General features: G+C 48.9%; 1 protein-coding gene across 3 annotated transcripts in view; it reads right to left on the bottom strand.

Moving 5' to 3' along the window:
* NMNAT2 (nicotinamide nucleotide adenylyltransferase 2) overlaps positions 1-27,107 on the bottom strand; it is a 184,238-nt gene that overhangs the window by 13,424 nt on the left and 143,707 nt on the right. For all 3 annotated transcript variants that reach the window (XM_036076583.2, XM_036076564.2, XM_036076593.2), the window contains 7 exons: positions 20,898-20,986; positions 20,029-20,096; positions 17,930-18,008; positions 15,056-15,182; positions 13,555-13,635; positions 12,152-12,196; positions 7,439-7,515 (listed from right to left, as the gene is read on the bottom strand). In XM_036076583.2, the coding sequence (XP_035932476.1) occupies positions 7,439-7,515; positions 12,152-12,196; positions 13,555-13,635; positions 15,056-15,182; positions 17,930-18,008; positions 20,029-20,096; positions 20,898-20,986 (566 nt within the window). The remainder of the gene's footprint in view (positions 1-7,438; positions 7,516-12,151; positions 12,197-13,554; positions 13,636-15,055; positions 15,183-17,929; positions 18,009-20,028; positions 20,097-20,897; positions 20,987-27,107) is intronic.

The raw sequence follows: 27,107 nt of genomic DNA, 5'->3' as shown, positions 1-27,107 counted from the left end.
TCCTACCCCCCACCCCCGCCCAGCATATAGTGGCCCTCTCAGCTGAGCTCTGGCCGGTCATGCCTGAGGTGGGGGTCTATGACATTCATCCTGTTTCAACTTCCTGCTCACAGGCACAGCGTTTTGATCATATCTTTTCATCCTCTGGTCAAAAGCTCCCCAGGGGAGGCAGGGGTGGGGATGGGGAGAGGAAGTGGGAGGGGGTGGACTCTGCTTCCCCAAATGTGGGGAATCTGAAGGAAGGATATGAGACATGTTGAGGCAGGAAGCAACTTGGCCTTGGGAGAGAGAACACTCATGAGGACCCAGGCGGCAAATCTGGAAGGAATGTGAAGTTCTCATCATCTTTCCAGGAGGCTGAATTTCAATATCTGCACTGTTGGATTAGAGGGATGCTTTGGGTTGGGGATGCCCTGTGCTCTTAGCCAAGTACTTTCCTGGGCACCAGGGACAGAGGGCTTCATCTCTTGGATCGATCACTACCTAGAAGGAGGCATTAAACAAATGATTAATGATTTCAAGTGTATCTATTGCTATGAAGGATGAGGGCAGGTTACTATATTAAGTGGCTAATACCTTGTAGTGGCTAATGTCTTATGGGTAACTTGTAAAAGTTTGGGCCACATCTCATGGTAGACTTAAACTCTCTTTTGGGCTAAGCTCCTCCAACCAAGGAGGAGGTACTCTTTCATTCCACAAACTTTTATGTCGTGTATATGGTAAATGGGGTACTCTCCTGGTGTTGCCAAATAAGACAGGTAAATCTAGTATACTCATAGAGCTAGTATACTCATAAACAAAAATGTAAATAAGAATACATGAGGTGGAATTAAGTATAATATTGAATATAAAACACAATGACCTTTAAGTTGAAACCAAAATGACAAGAAGGGGCCAGACATAGGGATATCTGGGGTAAGAGCCCTCCTAGTTAGGCCACAACTAGTGCAAAGGCCCTGAGGTAGGAAAATATATTAAAAAAAAATAAGACTGAAGCACAGAGAAGTAGGAAAAATAGACAAGGACCAGATCAAAGATGGTGTGTCATTCCAATTGCAAACAGAAGTCATTAGAGTGTTTTAAACAGAAGGTTTGACTTCCACTGACAACAGGATCCAATTTACATTGATTTGCCCAGGCAAGTGTAAGTGGACCCTCTGTAAGATCATTCTGAAATCAGGATTCAGAATCCTGACCATCTCCCCCAAACAGTGCTCTCTTCTCAGTACATGGGTGACTTGAGCCCACTTGTGTTTCTTCTCCAGATGAGGATGTTCAGCGATAGACAAGGGACTGTTAGTAAGGAGGGAAACAAACAGGCATTAAGCTATTTGTTATGTGCCAAGCACAGTGCTGGGAGCTTTACTGATTACTACACTTAATCCTTACAACAATGGTCTTCTGAGATATGTGCCTCAGTTCTCCATTTATAGATGGGGAAATCAAGACTCAGATATAGTAACTAGTTAGTGGATTTGAACCCACTCTGGTCAGCTTTAAAGGCTCTTTCTGCCACATCAAATCTCTTCGAGATCCATTTCTTAAGACTCACATTTTAGTGACTTGAAACTTTTTTGGTTTGAAAATATATTCTTATTTTTTCTCCAGGTTTATCATGGGCTTCCTCCGTTCATTACTGTACATCGCCCCCTGGAGTATATAATTTTGTATTCTTTCAACGGGGTTGCAAAAGATGCAAGGAATGGTGTCCCGCAGAAGCCACAGAGTGGGTTAGGGGTTTCTGAAATATGCCCCACCCATTTCGGCAAAAGAATTCTCCACCCTTGTTCTGGCCTCTGTTCCTCTCTGGAGGGAAAGCAGGGCAAGAGGTTAGTATGATCAGGGTTGAGAAAGTGGGAAGGCATTTCCAGAATGGCTCTCTTAAGTGCAAATAAATGAATGATCCTTCAGAGGGGTTTTCCAGAGGAAATTATCCCCATTCCCATTTCCAATTTGACTGGGGGTTGTGGGAAGGCAAGAGATTCCAGACTCAAGTCAAAAGCTTGAAAACCAAACCAACAGTATCTTTCACATGAGAACCAGAATCTTCCATGATAGGAGCTAAGCCTCCTTCCCTAAAGCCTGTAAATTTGACATTGGTTTTATCAGTGTGGGGGCCTAATCCCCCGGGGTGGAACTGTCCATCGGGCTTCCTGGCTGGGGCTGGACTGTCTGATAAAAACCATCTGAGCCTGAAAGACCAAATGTTTGTCTTTGCTCTATGAGTCCCAGAGCCCTGGGATTTCTTCTGGAGTGGCTAGTGCCCCAGGCTCTTCCTCTGTTTATTTTCTTTGGTTGTTTTCTCATCCCTGGTGGATGTAGGAAGCAGTTAGCCCATGGCTGGTTGGCTGGAAAAATGTAGGGTACAGCCAATTAGAGCCAGCCCGTGGAATGCTAGGTTTCAAGAAGTACAAAAAGAAAGAAAAAGAAAACACAATTTTCCTTACCTGCCCATCTCTGGTGCCTAATGTTCCACCTTTAGATTTTCATTCCTTTTGGTTAATTATTGCCCCTTGCTCATTTAAAATGCAAATGCCATTTGAAAGCAGCTAATACATTTAATCATTAAACTTAAAGATTTTGCCTGTTTGCTGAAAAGTCAAAAGCTTCTCAAATAAAGACCAAGATAAACCATCTCTTTCAACCAGCCAGAACCATCTCCTCAGAAGCTCTTGTTCCCACCATTAGACCTTTTACAGCCTTCTCTCAACCCCAAAAGCCCATCTTTCCACCCACTTAACCCAATCCTGCCCATTACTCAAAGCCCAGCTCAAGTGCTCCCCTCTTGCCGCCTGCTATGAAAAAATATATATATTTCTCATCCTTCTCACTGTCTTTTATGGATTAGGGATCTGAAGACTTGTGCAATTTCACTTCCCAGGAGTGTGCTGGGGGTTAACTGAGCTAATCCAGGAGAAACATCAAAGTGTTTATTGTTTCTCTCTGCCCCCCTAGAAAGTAAAGTGCCCACAGTGAGAAGCTTTGTTTTGTTTTCTCTGCTCATTCAGGCCTAGAGCAATGTCTGGCACTTGGTAGGTACTCAACGAATATTTTAAAACCAATAGATGAATAACAGCCAACATTTATTGAGCGCTTACTAGTTTCAGGAACTCTTCTAAACTTTTTACAATTTTATCTCATGCAATATAAAAAACTAATGTATTTTTAGACTGCAAGTGCCTTAAGGACAGATAACGTGCTTATATTCATACTGGGGTCTAAAACTCAGTAAGTATTAGTGGAAAGATTGATTGAAGGAAAGAATGCTGGAATCAGAATTAATTTGCCAGACTGCCTTCCATTATAATATGATGGACAAAGCAGCTGACAGCATAAGAGCTCTAGACAACGGATTTTATTTGGGGGAGGGGAGTGAGTGTAACAGCTTCCTGCTTCACAAATGTGTGCTCACGGCTGACCCTTTCATCTCTGGTCTTGACTTCCCATAGATCCTGCTCCATGCTTGGATACCTGCTTTCGTGCTGGTGCCTGGATGTGCACAGCAAAGATCAGGTCCCCTAGGGAAGACCGACTCTGTAATAAAAACCCAGGGATGGGAAAGGCTGGCCCCCCCCCCCCCCCCACTCCGGGGTGCTGCTCTCCAAGGCTAGCCCAGGAGCCTGGATCTTGAATTCTCTCAGGAATCAAGAATGAAAAAGCCAACTGCCAGGCCGCACAAGCAGCTCCTTTGTATCCCATGGAGAGAAACTTGATGAATATGTATGGCATTTTCTCCCCCTGGAATGTAAGGGGATGGGTGTGTCATTGGTCAGAGGAGGTCAGAATTCACTGTGGGCTAATGGATCTTTGTGCCTAATAGGAAATGCCCAAGGGATGAGTTAGGAGGTGGGTTTGTTCCTTTGGCTGTGGGATTAGACTGCTGGATGGAGAGCACTGCTTCAGGAGTCCCAATTGCAAGAGCTAGATGGACTCCAGAGAATTTGTGACCATGCTGGAGGAAGCCCGCTGAGGGACAGACCAACTCAGCTGCTTCCCAGGCCAGCTGGGGGCAAAGCTGCTCCCTAGCCCGCTTTGAGTTTTCTTTACAGAAGGGTGGAGAGACTCCTATTTCTCCCCAGACCTGTGGCTTCTCTCCTGCCATCAGAATCCTGAGGATTCTGAAGAACATGGGAGGCTGGGGTGTGGAGCCAGGGCTTGTGACCTTCCCAAGGAGCTTGGCTCTTCTGCCCACCTCCTGTCCCCAGTCATGGGCAGAGTCAGGGGTTTGGGCTCATGGTCACTAAACAGAGGTCTGTGGTCAACAAGTATCACTTGGGACACCAGCTAATGAAGAAACCCGGGGTAGAAATAGGTCTCATGTACCTCATCCCTGGTAATCGCATGGTTAGGAACTGAAAACCCTAAAATGGAGCCCTTCCAGGCAAACTCCAGATGGTAGAATTTTCTAGTAGAATAAGCAGGATTCACACTGTACCCAGTCTTTAAAGTAAGACCTTCCTTTTCTAGACCCTGAGATCCAACCATCTGCAAACAAGGACAGTGGAATAATCCTCGGAGTTACTAACTAGTTGTGCGTTCCCTACATCCCCCTCTGCCCAGCCCAACCCTATTTCTAGCAGAACCAGACCCTTTACCAGACCCTGCTCTCTCATTTGCAGGGCAGAAAATAATGCTTTGCAGTCAGCGGCTTTAAGCTCACTGAAGAGATTTCACTAGATATCTAGGATGAGAGAAAATAGGAAAGATACCTTTAGAAGAGAAAGAAGAGGTTCTGCATTCTCTGCCTCCCCCACTCCATCCCCCCCCCTCCCCACCCCACCCCCAGAGATAGAAGCTAGAGATCTGTGAAAATCACCCTCTCCTCCCTCCCAGGCAGCACCCTAGGGGCAAAACCTCAGAAGAAAATGAGTCCTGATGATCATTGGTGGGTGGGGCCCGGCGCTGGGCTTCCGGACTTGGCCAGGAGCCCTGCAGAACCCCACCACCTCCCAAGTGACCAAGAATGTCCAGACAGGGAAGGCGTCCTGATGAACTAATGTTCACGTTCAGGGCCCACAGAAGCCTTTCAGGTTCTGCTAGTCAGTAATATAATAATTGAGACTAACTTCCCATCAGCCCTGTGGAATAGATTTGGACTTGAATTTTAATTTGATTTAAATAAATCAAAGGTGATATTTCTAGCACACCTCTTTTGTGGGTTGAGATTCACACTCGTTATGTAAGGAAACAGCTCCTTGATTTTTTTTTTCCCCTCTACCTCAGGTAGCCAGGCTGGATGCTCTGAATCTTCAGAGTAACCAACCAAGGGGGAACACAGCTGAATAAATGAGGGTTTTGCTCCCCCTTCACTGTCACATTCCCAGTAAATCAACAGCTATTGGTTGCTCTTATTTTTTGTCTTAACCTGCGCTGCTATTTGAGCACCTAGATCTTGTACACAATTTTGGCCACATTACTGTCTACTTTCACAGCACCATGTGAAGTTAGAGAAGAAAGTAAAAGTTAATTAAGCCATTTCATCCAGAACCGAAAGGAGATTTAGAATTTCACCTGCAAGAAATGGTCCAGGGGTGGAGATGAAAGCCCTACGCAGTATAATTCACCTCCGGGAAACTCTCCCTCCCCTCTCGGTCCTCCCACAGCATGTTAGCACTCACACCCTTCACCTGGAATATCAGTGTGTATGTCCATGGGTCTGTTGAGGTAAATTTGCTTATGAATGTTTGTTGTATGTAACTGTGTGTCAGGTACTAGGCTGGGCACTTCACGTACACAATCTCATTTAATTTTCCCCAAATCCTATGAGATAGGCACTATTATTACACCCATTTTAGAGATGGGATAAACTGAGGCTCAAAATAGATTTTTGTCATGAGCTGTGTTGGAATAGAGCTGGAATCTGGAATCTGATCCTGAAGGTTCTCTCTCTCTCCAGAAACGTACATATATGTACATGAAAAAATTTCATATGTATATGTCTTGCCATCTGATACTTGGGGGAACAGACTGTATTGCCTATTTTTGTAAATGTCAGAATGTGATAGATAACATGCCATAGATTTTTTTTTTTTAAGATTTTATTTATTTATTTGACAGAGAGAGACACAGCGAGAGAGGGAACACAAGCAGGGGGAGTGGGAGAGGGAGAAGCAGGCTTCCCACTGAGCAGGGAGCTGGATGCGGGGCTCGATCCCAGGACCCTGGGTTCATGACCTGAGCCAAAGGCAGACACTTAAGGACTGAGCCACCCAGGTGCCCCAGCATGTCATAGATTTTTAAAAGCACAAGCAAGTTGTACTATGTGAAGTGATGTTAACTAAATTTGTGATAATATTTTGTAATATATACATATCTCAAATCATTGCGTTGTACACCTTAAACTAATACCATGTTACATACCAATTATATCTCAATAAAACTGGAAACAAACTGATGCCCAGAGAGTTGAGTGATTTGCAAGTTAATTAACAGCAAGTTAATTAAAAAAGCACTAGGTCTGGAATTGCTGCCTTGAGAACCCAACTGGCATAGGGCTATGGAAGTGGGAGGGGGGTGGCTCAGTTGGTTAAGTGCCTGCCTTTGGCTCGTGTCGTGATCCCAGGGTCCTGAGATCGAGCCCCGCATTGGGGACCCTGCTTAGCAGGGGAGTTTGCTTCTCTCTCTGCCTCTCCCCCGCCACCCTCTTTTGTGCTCTCTCTCTTGCTCACTCTTTCTCTCAAATAAATAAATAAAATCTTAAAAAAACGGGGGGGGGGCTATGGAATTGGGAACTAGCAATAGCTCAGGCTATCCAATGAATGAATTAATGAAAGAGCAAGAATGAATGTATAGACCAAGAGTGAGTAACTTATGAATGAGCTGGTTTAAGACATCACCATCAGATCTGGCAACAAAAGATGTCCATTGAGCTTCTAAGTGGTATAAGTTTAACTTCCTGTTTCCCTCTATCCCCAGTCAATTGCTAGAAGGATTCTACTGACCTTTTGCCATGAATGCCTCCCCTCCTGACCCCTTTTTTCTTGTTGAGGGAATTCTAGGGTGGTATTTACCACCTCTTCAAAAGGAATCAAAGGAAAACAAAACACACATAATCTCAAAAGGGCCAAGGCTTTTTTTAAAATCCCTCCCTCCCCCAGCTCCTGCCTCTGCCACACACATACACTCCGGGTACTACTTGGAGAAGGTATTGGAGAAGGTATTCTATGACTCCGATTGTTTTCCCCAGGGGCTTTACAGGAGCAAGCCCGAGTAGGAGTGAGTGTAAAAATGCAGTCAGAGCTAAAGCTTGGGATAGGTGAGAATTTTCTTCCATAGTGACGAGAATGGATTGTCCTCCTGGAAGCTCACAGGAGATGAGACCCTCGGGTTGGGGAGGGAGGCAGTGGGGGGAGGGAAGAGCAGAGGCCGAAACCAGGCGTCCCCTTCCCATCCTCCCCATGGCAGCTGTGCGTGGTGCTGTAGGGCCCTTGCTACTCACATCCGCCTCATTCCAGAGCCCAGGGATGCAGAAGGATTCCAGCAGGTCACTGCCACACAGCAGCAAGATCCGCAGCTCTGGGGAGAGGGAACAAAGTTGGCACAGGGATGAGTGGAGACCTGGAAAACATGCAACTCTCAGCCTCGCCGCTGATAAATACAGAAGTCTCCGATTCCTGGGGCTCCAACACCCATGTCCTCCAGGCTCCCCTGCACCATGGTGTGTGCGGTGTAGACACCTTTGCCTGCCTGGCTCATTTACAGACCACTCTTGTCCCCTGTGTGAGGAATTACTCATTCAGGGAGGGTCTTGGTTTGCCTGGTACCGAGGGGTTTCTGGGGACATGGGTCCTTCCATGCTAAACCAGGATGGCTGGGCTTCCTCCGAGAGACAGAGCTGGCTATGTGACTTGTCTCAAGTCTGAGGGGCTCTCTCTTCTGCTCCGTATCAAACTCAAGTGCCAACAGAGTTTGGCCCCCCTGCTGCTGTCCATTATCCAGGCTTCGTCTTTCATCACAAATGCGGAATGCTGGGGGGCCTGGGGGGACACCGAGTGTCCCCATGCAGTAGCTGAGTTAATCGGATGTCCTCTCTTTCTGGGGCCACTGTCCTCAGCAAAGAGCTTGAGAGCAAGGCCGAGCCCACCCCCCCCCATCCCAGGTGCACTTCCTGCTAGTCCGTTGTTTTCCTTCCCTTCCAGCCCACTCTGCATCATCCCAGCGAGGCCCCTCCAGACAGGCAGCGAAGTGACTGACTTACTAAAACAGAGCAATGGGGGAAAAAAGGATTCTGGGATTCTCAGGACCACGTGGGGAGAGACCCCTGCCGGGGTGTGACTCAGTGTGGAGTGTTTGGTTCCCAGGCATCCTGGGCCCTCCGGCGAGAGGCTGTGGGCATCTTGTCCGAAACGGTGAGAGAGACAGCCCAGCTCCGAGCCTTCCAGAGACCACCGCCACCCTGCACCGAGGCTGAGAGATGGCGGTTAGGTCTGCCTGCCTGAGATGTGACAGCTCGCTCGGGGACCTGACAAGGACTTACAGATGGTGACCTTGTCCCTGCTGTGGGAATCTCCAGATGGTACGGAAAAGGAAGGCCACTGGGCTGACAACAGTGTCAGTATCTCATTCCACCTCCCACCCCTCCAACCCCGCATCCCGTCTTCAGGGAGCCCCGTGGAGCGCTGTGGTCTTTGTTCCTAAATACTCCTGCAGCCTCCTCTCTCCTCCATGCCATCCTGTAGCCCAAAGATCTGCTTAGGGGCAGGGACCTTAATTTATCTTTCTATCCCCCGGGCCTGGCAGAATGACCTGCACATGGTAGGCGCTCAGGATGTAATGAATAAGTGAACCACAGACAAGCTGCCCACAGAGGCCATGCAGGCAAGCAGTCTAAGAGCCTTCTGGGCAGTCTGGGATGGCTCTGCTGGCCCTTATGGCCTTTGCTTTTGCAGCCCAGGGTCCTGGGGGAGCGGTGTCTCCCTCCTTCCATGTTATGCCGTGGGACTTCTGGCCCAACTCCCCATCTGTGGAGATGAACCAGTCTTCGTATGGCTGAGAGGAGCCACACTGGGCTCATTGCTGGGATCCTACTGTCCCCCACCCCACTTGGAACCACCCAGGGCTCCAGAGTTCTCTTTCTGTGGAAAGAGATTGCCTGTCATTCTGTATGGTAACTCTGATCGCCTAAAATTTCAGTCAGGTGGCATTGTCCAGAGGATGTGCCAGCCCCTGGCTTTCTCTGTGTCAGTGGCTCTCAGTGGGGGGCTGTTTTGCCTCCTGAATTTGACAATGCCTGGAGACATTTCTGGTTGTCAAGACCAGGGAGAGGGGCGTGGAGGGCAGGAATGCTGGCGAACATCCTGCAAGGCACATACATGGCAGCCCCCACCACACAGAATTGCTTATTTCCAAACGTCGATGGTCCACAGTTGAGAAAGCCTGCTCTACAGCCATGAAAATAAATCTCTTTTCTATTCCCAAGCCAGGAACTCCCTTTCCCACTCGAGTACAATGTTGTTGTGTTTTTTTTTTTTTTTTTTTAAAGCCAAAGCACAGAAAGTTAAAAAGTGAGGTCTCCACCCTTTCTTGCGGGACCAGAACAGATGCATTTGTCACGGACCAGAGGCCCTAGCGGAGCTTGGGATCCCACGCATGGCCGCTGGAGGGCAGCAGCGATCTCTCGTGGTTTGTTGCCGGAGACTAGAGCTAGCATTTCCCGCCCGGAAAGCCTTCGGTCTGGGGCACCCCCCAGGAGCAGACAGTGGCTTAAGAACATGGAAACGGAGCCATAGGTGCTAGCTGAGCTAGGAGAACATGGCTTTTCCTTCTCGCGAGGTGCAAGGGGATTTCAAGAAGGGGACTCGTGAGCCAGAGGGCCTCCCGGCACACAGTATGGAAGCAAGGCAGCTTCCTTCCACCTGCTCTGCGCTCCACCTCCTTCCCAGGTTCACCCCCATCCAGGGATCCAGAGCCAGGAGGCAGAACTAGCGCTGTCCCACCACACTCCTCTCCCAGGAATCCTGGCTCTGTGAAGCTCCGGCCCCGGGGCCCTTTCCAGCTCCCACTGCCCCGCTGAGGCCACGGCCAGCTGGACCACACCAGGCCACGAATCGATCCTGACAGCTGTGGCCGCCCAGCTTTCCTTTCTTGGAAAGAAGAGTAAGAATGGATCAGGCTAGCCCTGCCCCTCACCAGGCAGCGGAGAGATGAGGAACTTGAGGGTGCAGGCCTGGCAGCAAACTGCGCAAACCCTCATCAGCCCGCCCTTCTGCGGGCGGGGGCGCTCCCGGCAGGTGGCCTCACACACTGGCCCTGCCAGCCAGGAACGTAAACAAGGTCACGGCTAAAGCTTGCCACAATAAATGCTTTCTGGAACAAGGAACGCAAGAAATGGAGAAATCGACATTGAATACAGTTGCAAGTCTAAAGACTGCTCTGAGCTGGGCTGCTCAAGAAGACCTCCCAGGGAGCGCAGTTCCCGGCCAGGTGCGGAACTGCAGGACCTGGGAGTTCAGGGCTTGCTCTTCCTCGCTTTTGGGGTGTTTGGGAGCTGGGGAACCTGGTGCCGAATGCTTCTGCCTTGTTTTGGGGGAGCAACCAGGAAGCCACGTTGCTGCTTTTTGTGGCCTTAAGATGGTGAAGGGCGGGTAAATAAAGGACATTAAAATACATGAACAGGGCGCCTGGGTGGCTCAGTTGGTTAAGCGACTGCCTTCCGCTCAGGTCCTGATCCTGGAGTTCCAGGATAGAGTCCCGCATCGGGCTCCCTGCTCTGCGGGGAGTCTGCTTCTCCCTCTGACCCTACCCCCTCTTGTGCTCTCTCTCTTACTCTCTCTCTCTCAAATAAATAAAATAAAATCTCTAAATAAAATAAAATAAAATAAAATAAAATACAGGAACATAATTCAGAAGTGAGGAGTTTGGAGGACTTAGGATCTTTGTTAATACAGTGTACTGTTGTTAATACAATGTACTTAACTGTTGTTTCGTATTGGCTGCATTTGACAACCAGTTTGCATACTTCCTGAGAGTCGTAGAAAGGGTTCTAACAAAACAGTAGGCGCCAACTCAGGTACACCATGGCTCCTCAGATCACAGGACAGGACCCAGAGACACTCCTTGAAGTGATGTCACCTCTGTCGGGCCTCCTGGGAGAGAGCATGAGGCTCCGGGTACAGTCCTCCGCTCCCAGGATCCCAGCACGCACACCTGCCCGCCAGCCCACAGCAGGAAACGGATGGCCTGGAGTATTTCTGCAGCTGGGATTGCGGATTGGGCGTGTCTGCTGGACACCAGGCTGCCCCTCATGCTAGAGCTCCAAGCATTCCAGTTGTCACTGACCCTCCTTGTCACCTGGTACGGGGTCAACTCCAGCTCCATTCTGACAGCTGTCTGTTCTTTCCCCAGCTTCACACACTTGTATCTCTCACCCGCTCTGGAACTCGGGAAGAACTCAGTTTTCTGGTTTGCTCCCCAGGGTTCCGCGGGACTCCGCTCATTTCCACGGGTGGGTCAGCTCCTTCCCATCCGGCACCGTCCACCTGCTCTGGCCCTGGGCCTGCGCACGCTCACACGGACGGTGGGTGCCTTAGCCCCGCCCACGGCTGCCGGGAGGCTGTGCAGGTGGCTCTCAGCCCCTCTCTCCTCCTCGCCCTCCGAGCCCGGAAATAAGGAAGAAGATAAGGAAGACAGGGGAGGGGGCCCGGGGGGCTCAGTCGTTAAGCATCTGCCTTCAGCTCAGGTCATGGTCCCAGGGTCCTGGGATCGAGCCCCACATTGGGCTCCCTGCTCCGCGGGAAGCCTGCTTCTCCCTCTCCCACTCCCCCTGCTTGTGTTCCCTCTCTCGCTGTGTCTCTCTCTGTCAAATAAATAAATAAAATCTTAAAAAAAAAAAAAAAAAAGGAAGACGGGGAGCTCCTCCGCCTCACTCAGTGTCATGGGCCAAAGACAGGTCTCTCTGGCTGCCGCGGAAGCTTAACTTCCACGTGTTTTGGATGAGAGAGGGGAGGCTCCGAAGGGAACGTTGCCAAGCCAGCCAGTCCTACTTCCTGGGAACTGGCCAGGTGGGAGATAACTGAGAATCTGCTCTAGTTTGGAAGCCATCGTTCTGAGAGTAGACCCTGTTGCAAACACAACCCAGGGGCTCCAAGCCTCTCCCCTGCCCCCCTCTGCCCCCCAGGAAGCCCCAAGTGTCCCCGCTTTTCCGGCCACTTACCGATCTCCTCGTACCTCATCACCGTGCCCAGATTGGCGTTCTCATCTAGGGAGGAAAGAGGGAGCGGAGAAGCATGAGGGGCCTGACTGACTGCTCCCCAACACGCGGTGGGCCCAGGGGCCTCCTCCGGAGTGAGTGGGATGGGGTGCAGCGCATGGGGGTAGGGGGTCATTCCCTCCCTGCACAGAGAGCATCTGCGTACAGTGAATGGAGAGCAGTCCAGCCTAAAATGGAGAGGGAGCGTCTCCTCATGCTCCACGGCAGGAATTCACATTTCTGGGCCTTTAAGAATTATACAGCCTCGCTGGGAAGCCGATGACGAACACACACACACTCATGCTGAGCACCTTCTGCTTCTTTCTGTATTTTAGGGAGGTAGTCCACAAAAGCAATGTCCTCTAAACTTAGGGAAACAGCTCTTAGGGGCGCCTGGGTGGTTCAGTTGTTAAGCGTCTGCCTTCGGCTCAGGTCATGATCCCAGGGTCCTGGGATCGAGCCCTGCGTCGGGCTCCCTGCTCGGTGGGAAGCCCGCTTCTCCCTCTCCCACTCCCCCTGCTTGTGTTCCCTCTCTTGCTGTGTCTCTCTCTGTCAAATAAATAAATAAAATCTTTAAAAAAAAAAAAAAGAAAAAGAAACAGCTCTTAGAGTCACAAGGAGGTGGCCCTGTCTCCTTAGGGGTCGCCTGGTTCAAAGAACAAGCTGAGCGTGTTGAGATGGCAGATACAACAGGAGGCTGTGAAAGAGGAGGAGACAGAGGCTTTGACCTGTGCTCTGAAGTGTGCAATGCCGGCACGGGGGTTCACGGTGTGCACAAAAACCACAGAGCCACCATCTTGGTCCCCCATCTCCTCTCCTCCTCTGCTACCCCTCTTAGTGCCTTTTGGAAAACTGGCGGAATTTTCAGAAATCTCAGAAATGGCAGAAGTCAGCCTCAAAGCGTCAAAGGAATGAGGTCTAGACCTTCAGCTCTTCTGCAGAGTTGAATTGGGGGATCCTGAAAGAGCCCCAGTGACTTGGATATTCTCATCCATGCAGAGTCCTTGAGGGAAGAGCCAGAAACAGGGAATTAAGGAAAGAGCATGGGTGTTGGTAGCCTATCAGCAGGGAGGCAGACGCTGCCAGAGCTGGGAGGACCAGAGGGAGGATTCTGGGCTCCTGAAAACTCTTAGGCATGTGGCCTCATTCTGTGTGTGAGGGTGGGGCGGTGGGGGTGGGGGTGGGGAATGAGCACATCACCACACGGAGGTCTCAGCAGCCCCAGGCCAGGCGGGTCACACCGCTGGGCCCTGCGAGCCTGGGGACATTCCTGCTTGCTTCTGTTTTCTCTCCATCATTGCTCTATCAACAGTCATCCCACAGCAGATGCTGGGAGGTGTTTGCTGAATGAATGAATGCTCCCTTACCCACAAAGGTGAAGCGCTCCACTGGTGGGCGGACACAGCAGATCCGGCTTAGGCTTTCTCCCACCTTCCCCAAGATCTTGGCTAGGGGAGAGAGCAAGACAGACAGGGACAGAGGGAGAGAACCACTCACAACTTACAGCCCAGCATTTGGGCCACTTAAACAATAGGGTTGCCCTGGAGGGGGCAGGGGGGGGTAGTGGGAGGCAGGAGGGTGGAGAGAAAGAACAGAAATATGACAGCAAACATTCCTTCCCGTTCACAGTCCAAGGCACAAGCACTGTGAGCCACAGACCGGACTATATGCTCTGCTCGTGTTTATTATACTGTCAAAGAATGGAAAATGTAGAAGAGGAAAATATATAAAGAGGAAAATAAAAAGCACCCATAATCCCATCCTGGGAGACAACCACCACTAACACATTGGCATATTATTTATTCTCCTCCACTTAAAAAAATATGCATTATGCAGGTATGTTTGTACACCATAAGTTGGCTCATATTCTGCATTTAAAAGACATATTTGCTTTTTTCATTTTTTAATATGAGCCTTAGCCTTCATTCCTTCCCATGAAGATGGACTTTATAATAATCAGACATCCTGCTTTGGCTGAGAGGGATCTGGTTTTTGATGACCTCTCTGGGCTCTAATCCAGAAAATTTTTCTGAGCCCCCACTTGTAGCTATATGAGACTTTGTGACTTACCCTGTTTAGAACATACTAATAACCTTATAGCTTATGGTCTCTAGGCTTGAAAAGTAATACCAGGATCTGTCTCTTGAAATGGGTTGGTAAAAAAAAAATGTTGGAAAAAACATGGACCTTGGATTCAAACAGTCCTGAACATGATTTCTGACTCTTCTACTTTTGAGCTGTGTGACCTTAGGCAAATCACTTACCCTCTCTGAATTTCAGTTTTCTCCTTGTAAATGGGAACATAATATCTTTATCACAGAATTACTGCATAAAATACGAAATCACGTAAAACACTGGGCATTGTATGGGCACACAGGACTCGGTGTTGGGTAAATGTTGGAGCCCTTGCTCTCTGCCACTGAAGAGGTGGTTGAACTTGTGGGATTCTGAATGCAGATGCCTGGGTTTGACTCCGAGTCCTGACACCTCCTCAATGTGTGACCTTGGACAAGATCCTCAACTCCCTTGGAAGAGGCAGAGAAAAATGCTGCCTTTCGTGTCTTTAATTCCCAGGAAGGCAATTATAAATATAATTTATAAATATAATTCAGAATTATAAACTTATAAGTATATGAAAAAATGCACACCATCAACCCTGTCTCTCTCTCATTGTGACTGCTTCTCTCTGATGCTCTATTTTAAGGACCAGAGCATCGGTGTCACCTTGTTAAAAATGCAAATTTTCCTTCCTTCTCCCAGACCTACTAAATCACATTCTGGGGAAGGGCCTAGCAATCTGGATTTTAACAAGCCCTCCAGTTGATTCTGAGGTTTGAGAACCACGGCTCCACACCGGTGTCCCCCTACCTGCAGTGGGCTTGCTGGACACATTGCTGTTCTGGTAAATGGGCTGGGGGGTCTCATTGTGGGGCTGTCCGACCACAGGCGTCATGGAGGGCGTGTTGACATTGGAGAGGATGCAGCCAGTCACCCGCTGAGGAAAGGGAGAGGTGCAAGGTCAGTGTCGTTAGCCAAGCGACTTATGAAAAGCATTCCTAGTGATCTTCAAACGCTCATCTGTTCGTCTATCACGGGGAAGCCATTTGCAGCTGAGGTGGTGGCAGGGGCGGGTTCTAGACTCAGCTGTACCACGTGGCTGCACGTGGCCGGCAGGAGGCAAGACCGCTAGCTCAGGGCTGGAAAAGCATGGGACGCAGTGTCGCACAGACCCTGGCTCAAGTTTGAGCTCTGCCCCCCTCTGGCTGCATGACCTTGGAGAGTTACCTTCTCTCGGACCTCAGCTCAGGAGTGTAGCACGGACAGGTCACATAGCTGCCTATCTGCGTTGTGGTCGGATTACACATGCGAGTGTTTGCAAAGCATGTGCCTACAGAGTATGTGGCCCCTGGCCGCCGATGTTGTAACCTTCTGTGTAACGTGCACACCTGCCCTCCCTGCCTGCTTCCCGGGGCTCACAGGAGGTCATGTCCACAGAAGGGCTGTGTACGCTTGGCGCAGGTCATACGAACACCAGGCACTGTCACCACCTGCCGCCTCCCCAGGCCAGAGATGCCAACGACAGGATGTGTTGGTGTGGCAGGAAGCGGGGGTGGGGTGCTGGGCACTCTCGCGCCTGCTGGCCGGTGTGGATACGCATTCCAGAGCCAAGCGGAAATTCTATGTGTATGATCCATTGTGCTGCGTTATCTGGCCTGCAGTTTTCCTCTGGGGCCGCAGAAAGCACTGAGCTGATAAGGCCACGTTCTTCCCAGCTGACCCAGAAGCCACCCCCCTTCCCTGCTGTGGGTGGGAGAGCCCACTCCGGGGCAACAGAGAAACAAAGGATGGATTTTTCAATCCGTTCAGTTTTCCAAGGGCCGTTGCTTCTGCAAGGTCCCTTCCCTGAAAGCCAGTGTCCCACCCCCGTGCTCCACTCTTTCTGGATTCCGGAGTCCGGCTGCCAGAGAACCCCAAGCCGCAGGGCTGCCACGACCCTCGTGACCAGCCGTGGCTGGTGGAGTGGAAGGGGCAGCCCACCTCCTTTCTTATTATTATTTCACCTCCAGAAAAGAAAACACCACATTCTTATTAAGTAACTGGTCCTGTAGCTGAGGAATTGCTTCCTCCCGCTGTGCACGTCATGGGCCCCATGGGACTTGTTCTAGGTAGAGAACATTCTCTATTGGCCTGTGCCCGTCACTGCAACGCCTGGGGCTCCTGGCTGAGCTGCTCTGGCCCAGACTCCTGCCTCTGGGCATGAGTAACAGGGGGAGGGTTCGGGAAGCCCAGGCATTTAGAAGCAAAACAGCGGCTAGGCCACATGGCTGGTAGAGGCAGGGTTCAGGCATGTGTGCGGGGCCCCTGATTCCTCCTTTCCGTCATGGAGCCTGAGGCTGCTGTGTGATCAGAAGGCGCACAGGCCCCCGGCTGACCCCTAGCTGACATGTAGCGTGAGAAATAAACTGACATGAAGTCACCAAGATTGTAAGGATGCTTGTTACCACAGCGTACCTTAGCCTATCCTGACTGATACAGTAAGACGGGATGGGATGCCTTTTATTACTGCTGTCGTTGAGACCAGCACAGGGAGCAAGTGAGTGCCATCCTGTGGCAGAGTCCTTTCAAGGGGACCAGGAAAGACTCAGGATGTGTGTGAAGGATTCTGAAAATGGAAGGAAGGGAGGTGCACCGTCTTCAGTTCCGAGGGGGACAAACCTAGCAGATGAAGCAACAGCCAGCTAGAGCCCTCCCTCTTCCTCTTCCTCTTCCTCTTGACTCCCTGGCTGGGCGGGAGCCCGAAACCCCTACTCTATTCAAATCAAGCACAGCTGCCCAGTTGGTGAGCGTGATGCTGACAGGTCCCCAAGGAGCGGATTCTGACACCCACTGACAGAAAACACGGATGCACAGAGGCCCTGCGTGTGTGAGAACAATGCCGTCCCGACTGCCGATGGCGGCTGACGAGGGCACCGGGACAGGGTCAGTGGGGCTGGGCAGGACCCACTGCCTCTTGTCTTGGGCGGTCAGGCTTCTTGCTCCGGATGGCACTGCCCTTCATGCCGTCACTGTGGAGATCCGTGCGTTGGTGTTGATCTGGGAAGCACGCTTTCCGCACACTCTGGCCAGTGCTGCTGGCTGGTGTGGCAACCTGCTCTTCGGTCGCGACAACCTGGCCACAGGCCACGTGCTCCCATCTGTGTTCACTAAGCAATGGCTGTGTGTCCTCAGATAGATGGGCTCACCTCTCTGGGCTTCTTTTTATCCACTCATATAACAAGGACCAGAACACTGTCTGCCTTGGAACTCACGTGAGGAGGAATGAGAGTGAGCAAAGGGACAGTGACTGGCAGGGGTGAGGTGCCTCGGCCCCAAAACAGATGGGGCAGGAGCACCCGGCTGATGGCACTTCCTCCCAGCGCCCCTCTGTGCTCCTGCCTTCCTTGGCCAGGTCTCCTTCCCTCCTCACTTTCTGAAGTCTCTCCTTAATCCCACCCTGGATTTGCTGCCAGAATATGAAAACCACCCGAGTCATACTGAGCAGGCGGAGCAAGGCCGGGGGGCAGCCTCCGGTACAACTCGGGTTCCTAATCGGCTGCCCTCCTTCCTGCTGTTTGGGGCCTGGTCTCCCCCACAGCTGGCTGAGAAGCAGGAAACTGAACCAGGTCAGTAGGCCAGCAGCACCCTTACCGGGCCTGCCTGGCTTTCGGGGGCCACCCACCCCTCTGTCGTGGCCCAGCTCACCTTCATGAGGTCCCGATGGTGCTCCAGCACGCTGCACGTGGTCTGCCAGGTGTCCTGATAGCACTCCCATGGGTCCACCCTAACATAACCAGAAAGAGGCTTCCCTTGGTTTCCATTCTCATACTCTTTCCTTAGTGGCTCCTTCCAGAGACCGGAGCTCAGGGAGCTTAGCACACCGGCTCACGCCGTGTCCTTAGATCCCAAATCAGATCAAACATGGGCTTGAAACACGTTGCTACACCTCAGTTTCCCCCCTGTAAAAATGAGAGGAGTATGGGACTTTGGGAAAGTGATGTTGTCTTTTGGTGCTCACTTTCCCCACCTGTAAAATGACTCCGTAACTCTCTTGTGGGGTTATTAGAAGGGCTCGATGAGTTTTATAAACAAAGTGCTTAGTACAGAGTCTCACTCTTGTGCTTCCCCACAAGATGGAAATTCTCCTCTGGGCCCTCTAGGATTGGGATAAGGATTAAAAGCCAGGCCCTCATTGAGTGGTGGCTGCAGATATCTGAATATCTGTGCAGTGGGGGGCCTTGTGGCATGGGGGGGGCGTGCCAGTCAGACTAAAGGGCACAGCCCTGCACCCTGGTCAGCCCCTCCTGTACACGAGGATGTGAAATGAGCAGGGAGCTAGCCCAGACCGATGCAGTGCTCGGGCTTAATTGCCATCTTAATGAGCTGCTAAATTGGGAGATTTCTCAAACATTTTCTTAGCCGTTGAGCATTCCCTGCCCACTTCCCACCATGAGCACACACCTAAGCTTCCCAGAGGTAAGATCTCACTGACTGAAAACCCTTGAGAGTCAGCTTGTGCGTCAGGCTCCCAGTATCTCTGACCACCACCCACCTGCCTAAAACAGATAGACTGGGCTAGGCAGCCTCCCCCGGGGCCAGGGGCTAATTGTAGAGCTACCTGGGCCTCCCTAGTGACCTCAATTCCTGGAATTCTGACCTTGCCCAAGTGCCTGGAGCAGTGCAGAGCAGGCAGGGGGCGCTGGGTAAATATTCATTGAATGAATGAAGCAATTCTTTCAGAATCTTCCAGTCACATCCAAGCAGGAACAACCTCCTGCCCCGTGTTTTCCCCCAGTGGACCCCATTTTCCCCAGGAGATCCTGAGCCCCAATGTTACAAGGCCTTGTTTCTATCCCTAAAGTGACCATGGATGTGCTATTCACGCTCAAACCCCTTGACTTCTCTGGGCCTGTTTCTCACCAGAGAAAAGGCAGCTGTGTCTACCTGTATCTTAGGGGGATGAGAAAGTCAATAAAGGGCAAGTGTTTCTCACACAAATCACTACTCACGACTGGCTGGGATCACTATTTAATTATCATTGTCGCCTCCCTTCACTGCTCTCCTTCCTGCCCACCCCATCTCTTCTCCCTCATTGTGAGGTCAGCTTCCCTTCACTTCCCTGCTTTCATGGAAACCTCTAGGTGCTGCTTATTTTTCCGTGGGGGGAAATTACAGTACAAATGGTGTGCCATTATTTTTTTTAAAACGCCATTTTCTCATGCAAATTATAACTGTAGGAACTTGGGGGAGCATAATTAGCATAATTAGTGGAAGATGCTTTAATTACACTGCGAGCTCTGTGCATAAGGGTGGCTGCCATCTTAGTGAGGACGGTGCCCAGAGTCTGAGGGAAAGGCAGTGAGCGCTCCACGGGGAGCCCCAGGGAGCCTGAGTTCAGGAATGGGAAATAAGGAAGGCCAGGGAACATTCCCTAAAAGGAAGTGCGAGTTCACAGGAAGTAACTGGGGAGGAAAGTGGAGAGGCATTTCGGATTTCCTGGCCAGGCCTCACTCCAAATCCAATGATGCTCCAGGAAAATCCTGGATCCAAAAGTCCCAGAGCAGAAGAAACACTGACGCTTCCCTCATCAGTCTGCTGGGCCCTTTGGCCTGGTTATAAACTAAAGCTATCAGTTGGGCCACCTCCCAAGGTTTGCATAATTATTGCCTGCAAGGGACTAACATCTGTGCCGGCCTCCCCACCCCTGTGGGATCCAGATGGCTGAGGGCATTCCTCCTCTTCCTCCACTCACCCCCAGTGAGTCGCAGGCCACCCACCTGTGGCAATGGCCTGGCCAGCCCTACCTGATCCAGTCGGAGTTCTGGACGGCCAGCTGACACATGATGAGGCGGTGCCGGCTCGACACAAGGCCCTGGGGAGCAACAGAGCATCAGTGGGAGGCTCGCTGCGCTCCCCACAGCCTCCTGGAGACCCCACCCCAAGCCGGCTCCTATTCAAGGGCGCCGGGAATGAGGGTGTGGCCCCCCTGCCTGTGCACCTGCCACGCAGACACGCATGGAGCAGCGGAGGGGAAAGAAAGGGACGGAGGGCGGGGATGTGCCACTCGCGACAGGGTCCGGAGGTGGGCCTCTCGGAGGAAGCAGCCAACGCGTGCCCAGCGCAGAGACGAGACTTTTAACCCTGCAAACGGTGCTTTGTCTCGAGGCTCGAGCTGCTGGGTCGGCAACTTCCCCAGCGCCCAACCACGGGTAGCTGGGGAAGGAGGGGGGATGGACACGCGGGGAGGGCTCCTAGACTTTCCCTTTCCTGTGGCAGGCAGGGAGCGGCAAGGACAGGAATTTTAAATCAGGTCGTAAGAGGCATGGGCCTTTTCCTCCTAAAATCCGGGAAAGATCCGTAACCGGCCGCCAGTGTGGCATCCGCGCCAAGTCCCGCTCGGCCCTCAGCGGGTGTGCGTGCTCCGCTGCTGCTGAGCCCCGACCGCCTGGCGCTGCGAGCGGTCCGGCCCCGGGCACGGGCTCCTCCCGGCTGCTGCCCAGCACCCACCCGCTCACGTCGGCCTGAGCTCCAGAGCCGGGGGCAGGACGCCCGCTATCGGGCGTTTGTGTTTGCAGGGAGTGTAGCGGATGGCTGTGGGGCAGCTGTGCCCGAGGAGGAGCCATGGGGTCAGAAAGGGAGGGTCCAGGAGCAGAGAGGCAAAGGACCAACCCACCTGTTTTCCGTAGGAGTCGTGGACGGGAGAGACAATCCCACCAATCACAATAAACCTTCCGGTTTTGTGCAGATAATCCCTGGCTCTTTCTAATTAAGAGAAGAAAACCACACATTATAAAGGGGAAAGGTGTGGATTAAAGGTGATCGTTGAAATCAATACGTTCCGCGCTGCAAGGCTTATTGCCTTACAGCTTTCTCGCCATTTACATGCAAAGTGCCAACTTTCAAAGTTATGTTGGCCATTCAGAAGGTTATGGGATGAGATTCTGGCCCCAAAGCAAAAGGATTTAGAACTCAAGGGGATTAATACAGTTTAAAAGGTCCTCTGCTGGACAAGTCGGTAGCTTAGAGGGATTTAGAACAAGCATCTCACTGAAAGCCATTTGAGGGACAGATTGGAATTTACGTCTATGATCACTTGCAGAAACTCCAAAATGGAGGAGTGACTTAAAAGGAAGAAGAACCAGAGGAAGAAGAAGAAGCAGCTGCCACCTTCTTATAATATGAAAGTTGGGCTGATTGCCTCATCTCAGAAGAGAAGAACCACCGAAACAAATTTAAAAGGCCGTCTACATAATTAGGGAGAATTAACAGTAAAGCCATCATTATTGATTGAGAAAAGTTCAGTCACAGAAAAGCCTTTTTTCCTTCAGAAGGAATTCGTGAGGCTGCTTTTTCAAATTTACCAGACAAGCCCAATGTCACTTCCATGAGAAAATTCAGAAAACTAGGAAGGGGATGAAAATTTTGGTTCTCCCTTCCAAGGGGGTTCAGTGTGCAAACCCAACAGAGCCTGAGCTTGTACCACTGAGATGTGGTGTGGATTTCTGTCATAGGTGAGGGATTCTGTTCGTGAAGAGGGTCTTGGGTAGCAAGGCTGGCTGTGTAGTTTGCAAGCAAGTTCCCAGGACTTCCTTGCTGGCTCTCTTAACATTTAAAAATAATTCTCATCGCATTTGCCTTTTTTTTTTCAATGTGAAATCTCTTCGTTTCTTAAAAAAAATAATTAATAGACTTTATTTTTGAGCACAGTTTTGGATTTAAAGAACAATGGAGCAGATAGTAGAGTTCTATATACTCAGCCCCCACCTTCCTATCTCCCCTGGACACCGTTTTCCCCATGATTAATATCATGCATTAGTGTGGTTCATTTGTTACACTCGATGAGTCCATACTGACACATTATTATTGATTAACTATAGGCCATAGTTCCCGTGAAGAGACACTGTGTTGTACAATCTATGGGTTTTGATGAATGACAAATGTATGTATGATATGTATGCACCATGGCAGTTGTGTTGAGAATAGTTTCCCTACACTCAAAATCCACTGTGCTCCCCCTATTCATCCCTCTCCCTGGCCACAGACGTTGGTAACCACAGATCTTTCTACAATTTCTCTAGTTTTGCCTTTTCCAAAACACCAAGTAAGCTGGGATCATGCACTACGTAGCCTCTTCAGACTGGCTTCTTTCACTTAACAGTATGCATTTAAGGTTCCTCCATGTAGTTTCGTGGCTTGATAACTCATTTTTTAAAATTGCTGAATAACATTCCGTTGTCTGGATGTATCACCATTTCTTTATCCATTTGTACCATTTGTTTATCCATTCACCAATTGAATGACATCTTGGTTGCTTCCAGTTTTCACTGATTATGAATCAAATTGATAAAACATTCCTGTGGAGGTTTTTGCGTGGACATAGTTTGCAACTTGGTTGTGTAAACATCTAGGAGTGTAATGGCTGGATCAGATGCTGACAAGTACATTCGATTTTGGAAGAAACTGCCAAATTGGCTTCCAACATGATCGTTCCATTTTGCAGTCCCACAAGCAACAGATGAGTGTTCTTGTGTCTCCACATCCTCGCCAGCATGGGGTATTGTCAGGTTTTTTGAATTTTAGCCATTCTAATAAGGGGTGTCACCTCTGCTTTTTAAGAGTGATATTACTTTACTTGTTTTCAAGAAGTCTTATTTTGAGGCCAAGGACAAACTGAAAACCTAGTAAAAAAAAAAAAAACCTTTTGATATTTGGATAAACTCCATACCTCCTCTCTCTTCTCTTGGCCCTTCATACCCCAGTCTTCATTGAGATCATTTACATCTGGCCCTTAGCTGTCACCAAGTTTCTGCTGCAATAAGTCAGAGCTTCCTTCCTCCCCCATCCTCTAAAAAGTAGCCTCTCCTTACTCTCTGCATACCCAAGCTTTTCTTTGGAAACTCCGCTCTACTTCCCCTCTACCTCAGTCCAGCATGCCTGCTCTGTCCGACATCCCCCTTGGCTGGACTTACTGCTCTGCTAGCCCCCTGTGCATCCAGTTCAAGGGGCCTGGCTGGGAAATTGTTTCTGAAAACTTATACCTTCACTACTCTTCTGCATTGAGTTCTTCAAAGCCAGATATTTTGCCGTAGGTAGGAGGTCCCCAACTCACAGCTAAAGGAGACGTGCAGTTAACATACATGTGAGAAGCAAGCTCTTGTTGTAAAATGATTTGCATTCAAACAACCTTGACCGGACACATTGCCATTTGAAACACTGCTGCCCTAAGAAAACGAAGCTGTGATCCAAATGTGGTTCAGTCTGTCACGCATGCTGAACACTTCTTGGGTTCTTAAGCACCTTCATAGTGACTCGTTTATTGACCAATGGATGTTTAACACATGCTCACCTAGAAGGCTCATGTAGCTACCTTTCCTACTCTTGCCCTTCTAGAGTGTCCTTTCACTGGTCTATCTCAGGCTAGAGACCCACCCACTCCATTCCTCAGACCATACTCCAGAATTTCCAGAGGAAATACGTTGTCCCAAAGAAACTCATCACCTTAGAAAATGTTACCCTTTGCTTCTGGCCAAGGTGAGGAGCCACTTCTCCTGGCAATTCTCCAAGGCTCACTCTCTCACAAAGAGGCAATTTCTTTTTCTTTTTTAAGATTTTATTTATTTATGGGGCGGCTGGGTGGCTCAGTCGTTAAGCGTCTGCCTTCGGCTCAGGTCATGATCCCAGGGTCCTGGGATCGAACCCCGCATCGGGCTCCCTGCTCAGCGGGAAGCCTGCTTCTCCCTCTCCCACTCCCTCTGCTTGTGTTCCCTCTCTCACTGTATCTCTCTCTGTCAAAATAAATAAATAAATAAAATCTTTAAAAAAATATATTTTATTTATTTATTTGAGAGAGAGAGAGCATGAGCGGGGGTGAGGCAAGGGGCAGAGGAAGAGGGAGAAGCAGACTCCCCACTGAGCAGGGATCCCGACACAGGGCTCCATCCCAGGACCCCAAGATCATGAACTGAGTCGAAGGCAGATGCTTAACTGACAAGCCACCCAGGCGCCCTACAAGAGGCAATTTCTGAAAGGAATAACCCCAAACCTAAAAGAGGATACTTGATCTGAAGTAGTTAAACCCAGCAGAGGTATGATTGTGATGATGTAATCAAATCAATTCAGTTGTTGAGCACAAAACACCATGATGCATCCTAGAGGAATAAGAGGATAAAGATGGCTTTATTTATTATTCTCCAAAGGTTCACAATAATGGAGACACAGAAAGCTATACTGATGGATCTAATGAGAGGTGAGTTCTATAGCTATTGCTTTCAGTTTTGTTGGAGTACAACCCACAGTAAGAAATGCATTTTATATCCTGACACAATACATACCTACATATAGGTATAATTAACTGAAACAAATGTTTTACAATACCCTTAACCCAATGCACACTGATATTTTCCATGTATTCTATTCTGGGAATCATAAATTTAAATAAAAAGTTGGTCAAAACCTATTACTGTGTGGCAACCTATAGTTTGAACAACTCTGTGCTAACGTTGAAATGCTAGGGGCGGGGGAAAAGGGACAGGAGAGATTAATTTTGCCTTTCCAAAGAGCACTCGCCAACTGGTTTAGTCTTTTTTTTTTTTTAAAGACTTTATTTATTTATTTGACAGAGAGAGACACAGCGAGAGAGGGAACACAAGCAGGGGAGTGGGAGAGGGAGAAGCAGACTCCCCGCGGAGCAGGGAGCCGGATGCAGGCCTCGATCCCAGGACCCTGGGATCATGACCTGAGCTGAAGGCAGACACTTAACGACTGAGCCACCCAGGCGCCCCTCAACTGGTTTAGTCTTACCCACTATGTTGGTCTGTAGGTATGGAGGCCTGGTAGGGGTGAGGGTGAGGAAGGGGTACTGTTGACTAAGCAAGTTGGAATCGAACCTCATAGTCCTCAGAGGACTATGACCTGTATGCCTGAGATCGCTGTTTGGTCAACATGGATTCTGTGGACCACTTGCACTGGAATGACCAGCAGGAGGTTATTAAAATGCAGATTCCTAGGTCTCAGTCCAGAGTTACTGAGTCAAAATCTCTGGGGCTGGAACTTAAGGTCTACATTTTCAATTAGTGTCCCCAGGTGATTCTTCTCTTCTCTGAAGTTTGAGAACCCTACACATACATAGACAATGACCATAAAGTTAAGAAGTATAGACAACAGAGAATCACTGAAGGCTGTTAAACAGGGAAGTGACTTGCTCTGAGCTGGGGTGAAAAAAACTCACAGAAGGGATAGTTCCTATCCCGATGTGGGGCTCCATTCCAGGACCCCAAGATTATGACCTGAGCTGACACATAAGGCAGACACTTAACTGACTGAGCCACCCAGGTGCCCCAAATCAATTGTATTTTTATGTGCTAGCAACAAACACGTGGAAACTGAAATTAAAAATACAAGACCACTTATAACAACTCAGAAAAAAATGAAATACTTAGGTATAAATATAATAAAACATACACAGAATCTGTAAGCTAAAAACTACAACATGCTGATAAAAAGAAATCAAGGAAGATGTAAATAAATGTAGAAACACACCATGTTTATGAATTAGAAGATATAACATAGTAAGATATTAATGATCCAAACCAATATATAAATTTAATGCACGTCCTATCAAAATTCCAGCAAGATTTTTTTTTGGTGTAAACACAGACAAAATAATTCTAAAATTTATATAGAAGGAACCAGAATAGTTAAAACTTTTTTTAAAAAATAAGAAAGTGGGAAAAAAGAAAGTGGGGAAATCAATCTATCCAAATTTTATATAGATACAGTAGTCAAGACTGTGAGGTATTGGCAGAGAGGCAGACACATAAATCAATGAAACAGAATAGAGCCTAGAAATAGCCCCACATATGAATGGCCAACTGCATTTTGACAAAGGTGCAAAAATAATTCAATAAAGGAAGGATAGTCTTTTCAATAAATGGAGTTGGAGCAACTGGACAGCCATAGACAAAAATAAACAACAACAAAAAAAACCTAAGTCAACTTAAATCTCTTACCCTATAGAAAATTAATCCAAAATGGATCATAGATTTAACTTGTGTAAAATATGAATTTTAGATGAAACTATGGCAGAAAATCTTTGGGCGCAGGGCTTGGCGAAGACTCTGATATGACACTAAAAACACAATGCCCAAAAGAAAAAAACCCAATAAACTGGACTTTCACAGAATTTAAAACTTTTGCTCTTTGAAAGACCCTGTTAAGCAGATGAAAAAACGAGTTACGGATGGGTTGCCAATATCTGTGATCCACATATCTGAGGCCTCATATCTAGAATATAAAAAGGACCCTCAGATGCCCTGACCACACTGTTTCCTCCATTAACTCTCTGGAAGAGGAGAGTAGCTCCTCAGAGCTCAACAGTAAAAAAAAAACAAAACAAAACCCTAAGGATCCAATTAGAAAATGGGCAAAAGACAGAAAGAGGACAAATAAGGATGGCAAATAAGCTTAGGAAATGATGTTCAGTAGCACTCAGCATCAGGGGAATGTAAATTAAGACCGCGAAGAGCTATCACTAATTCACCAATCAGAATGGCTAAAAGAAAAAATAATGATGATACCCATAGCTGACAAGGGTGTGGAGAAACTGGATTTCTCCTACACTGCTGGTGGAAATGTCAAACGGCAAGCTCTTCTGAAAAATAGTTCGGCAGTTTCTTAAAAAACTAAACATACGCTTTATCATATAACCCAGAATGGTACTCCTGGGTGTTTTTTCCCAAGAGAAATAAAAACATGTCTACATAAAAACCTGTACATGATTATTCATATTGGCTTTATTTGTAGTATCCAACTTCAGGAAATAAATGAAATGTCCTGCAGTAGGTAAATTGTTAGACAAGCAGTGGTACATCCATACCCTGGAATA

The sequence above is a fragment of the Halichoerus grypus genome, chromosome 7 (genome assembly GCF_964656455.1).
Source record: "Halichoerus grypus chromosome 7, mHalGry1.hap1.1, whole genome shotgun sequence".
Lineage (NCBI taxonomy): Eukaryota > Metazoa > Chordata > Mammalia > Carnivora > Phocidae > Halichoerus > Halichoerus grypus.
Note: the sequence above shows the minus strand (reverse complement) of the source record. Positions and strands in the feature narration are given on the sequence as shown.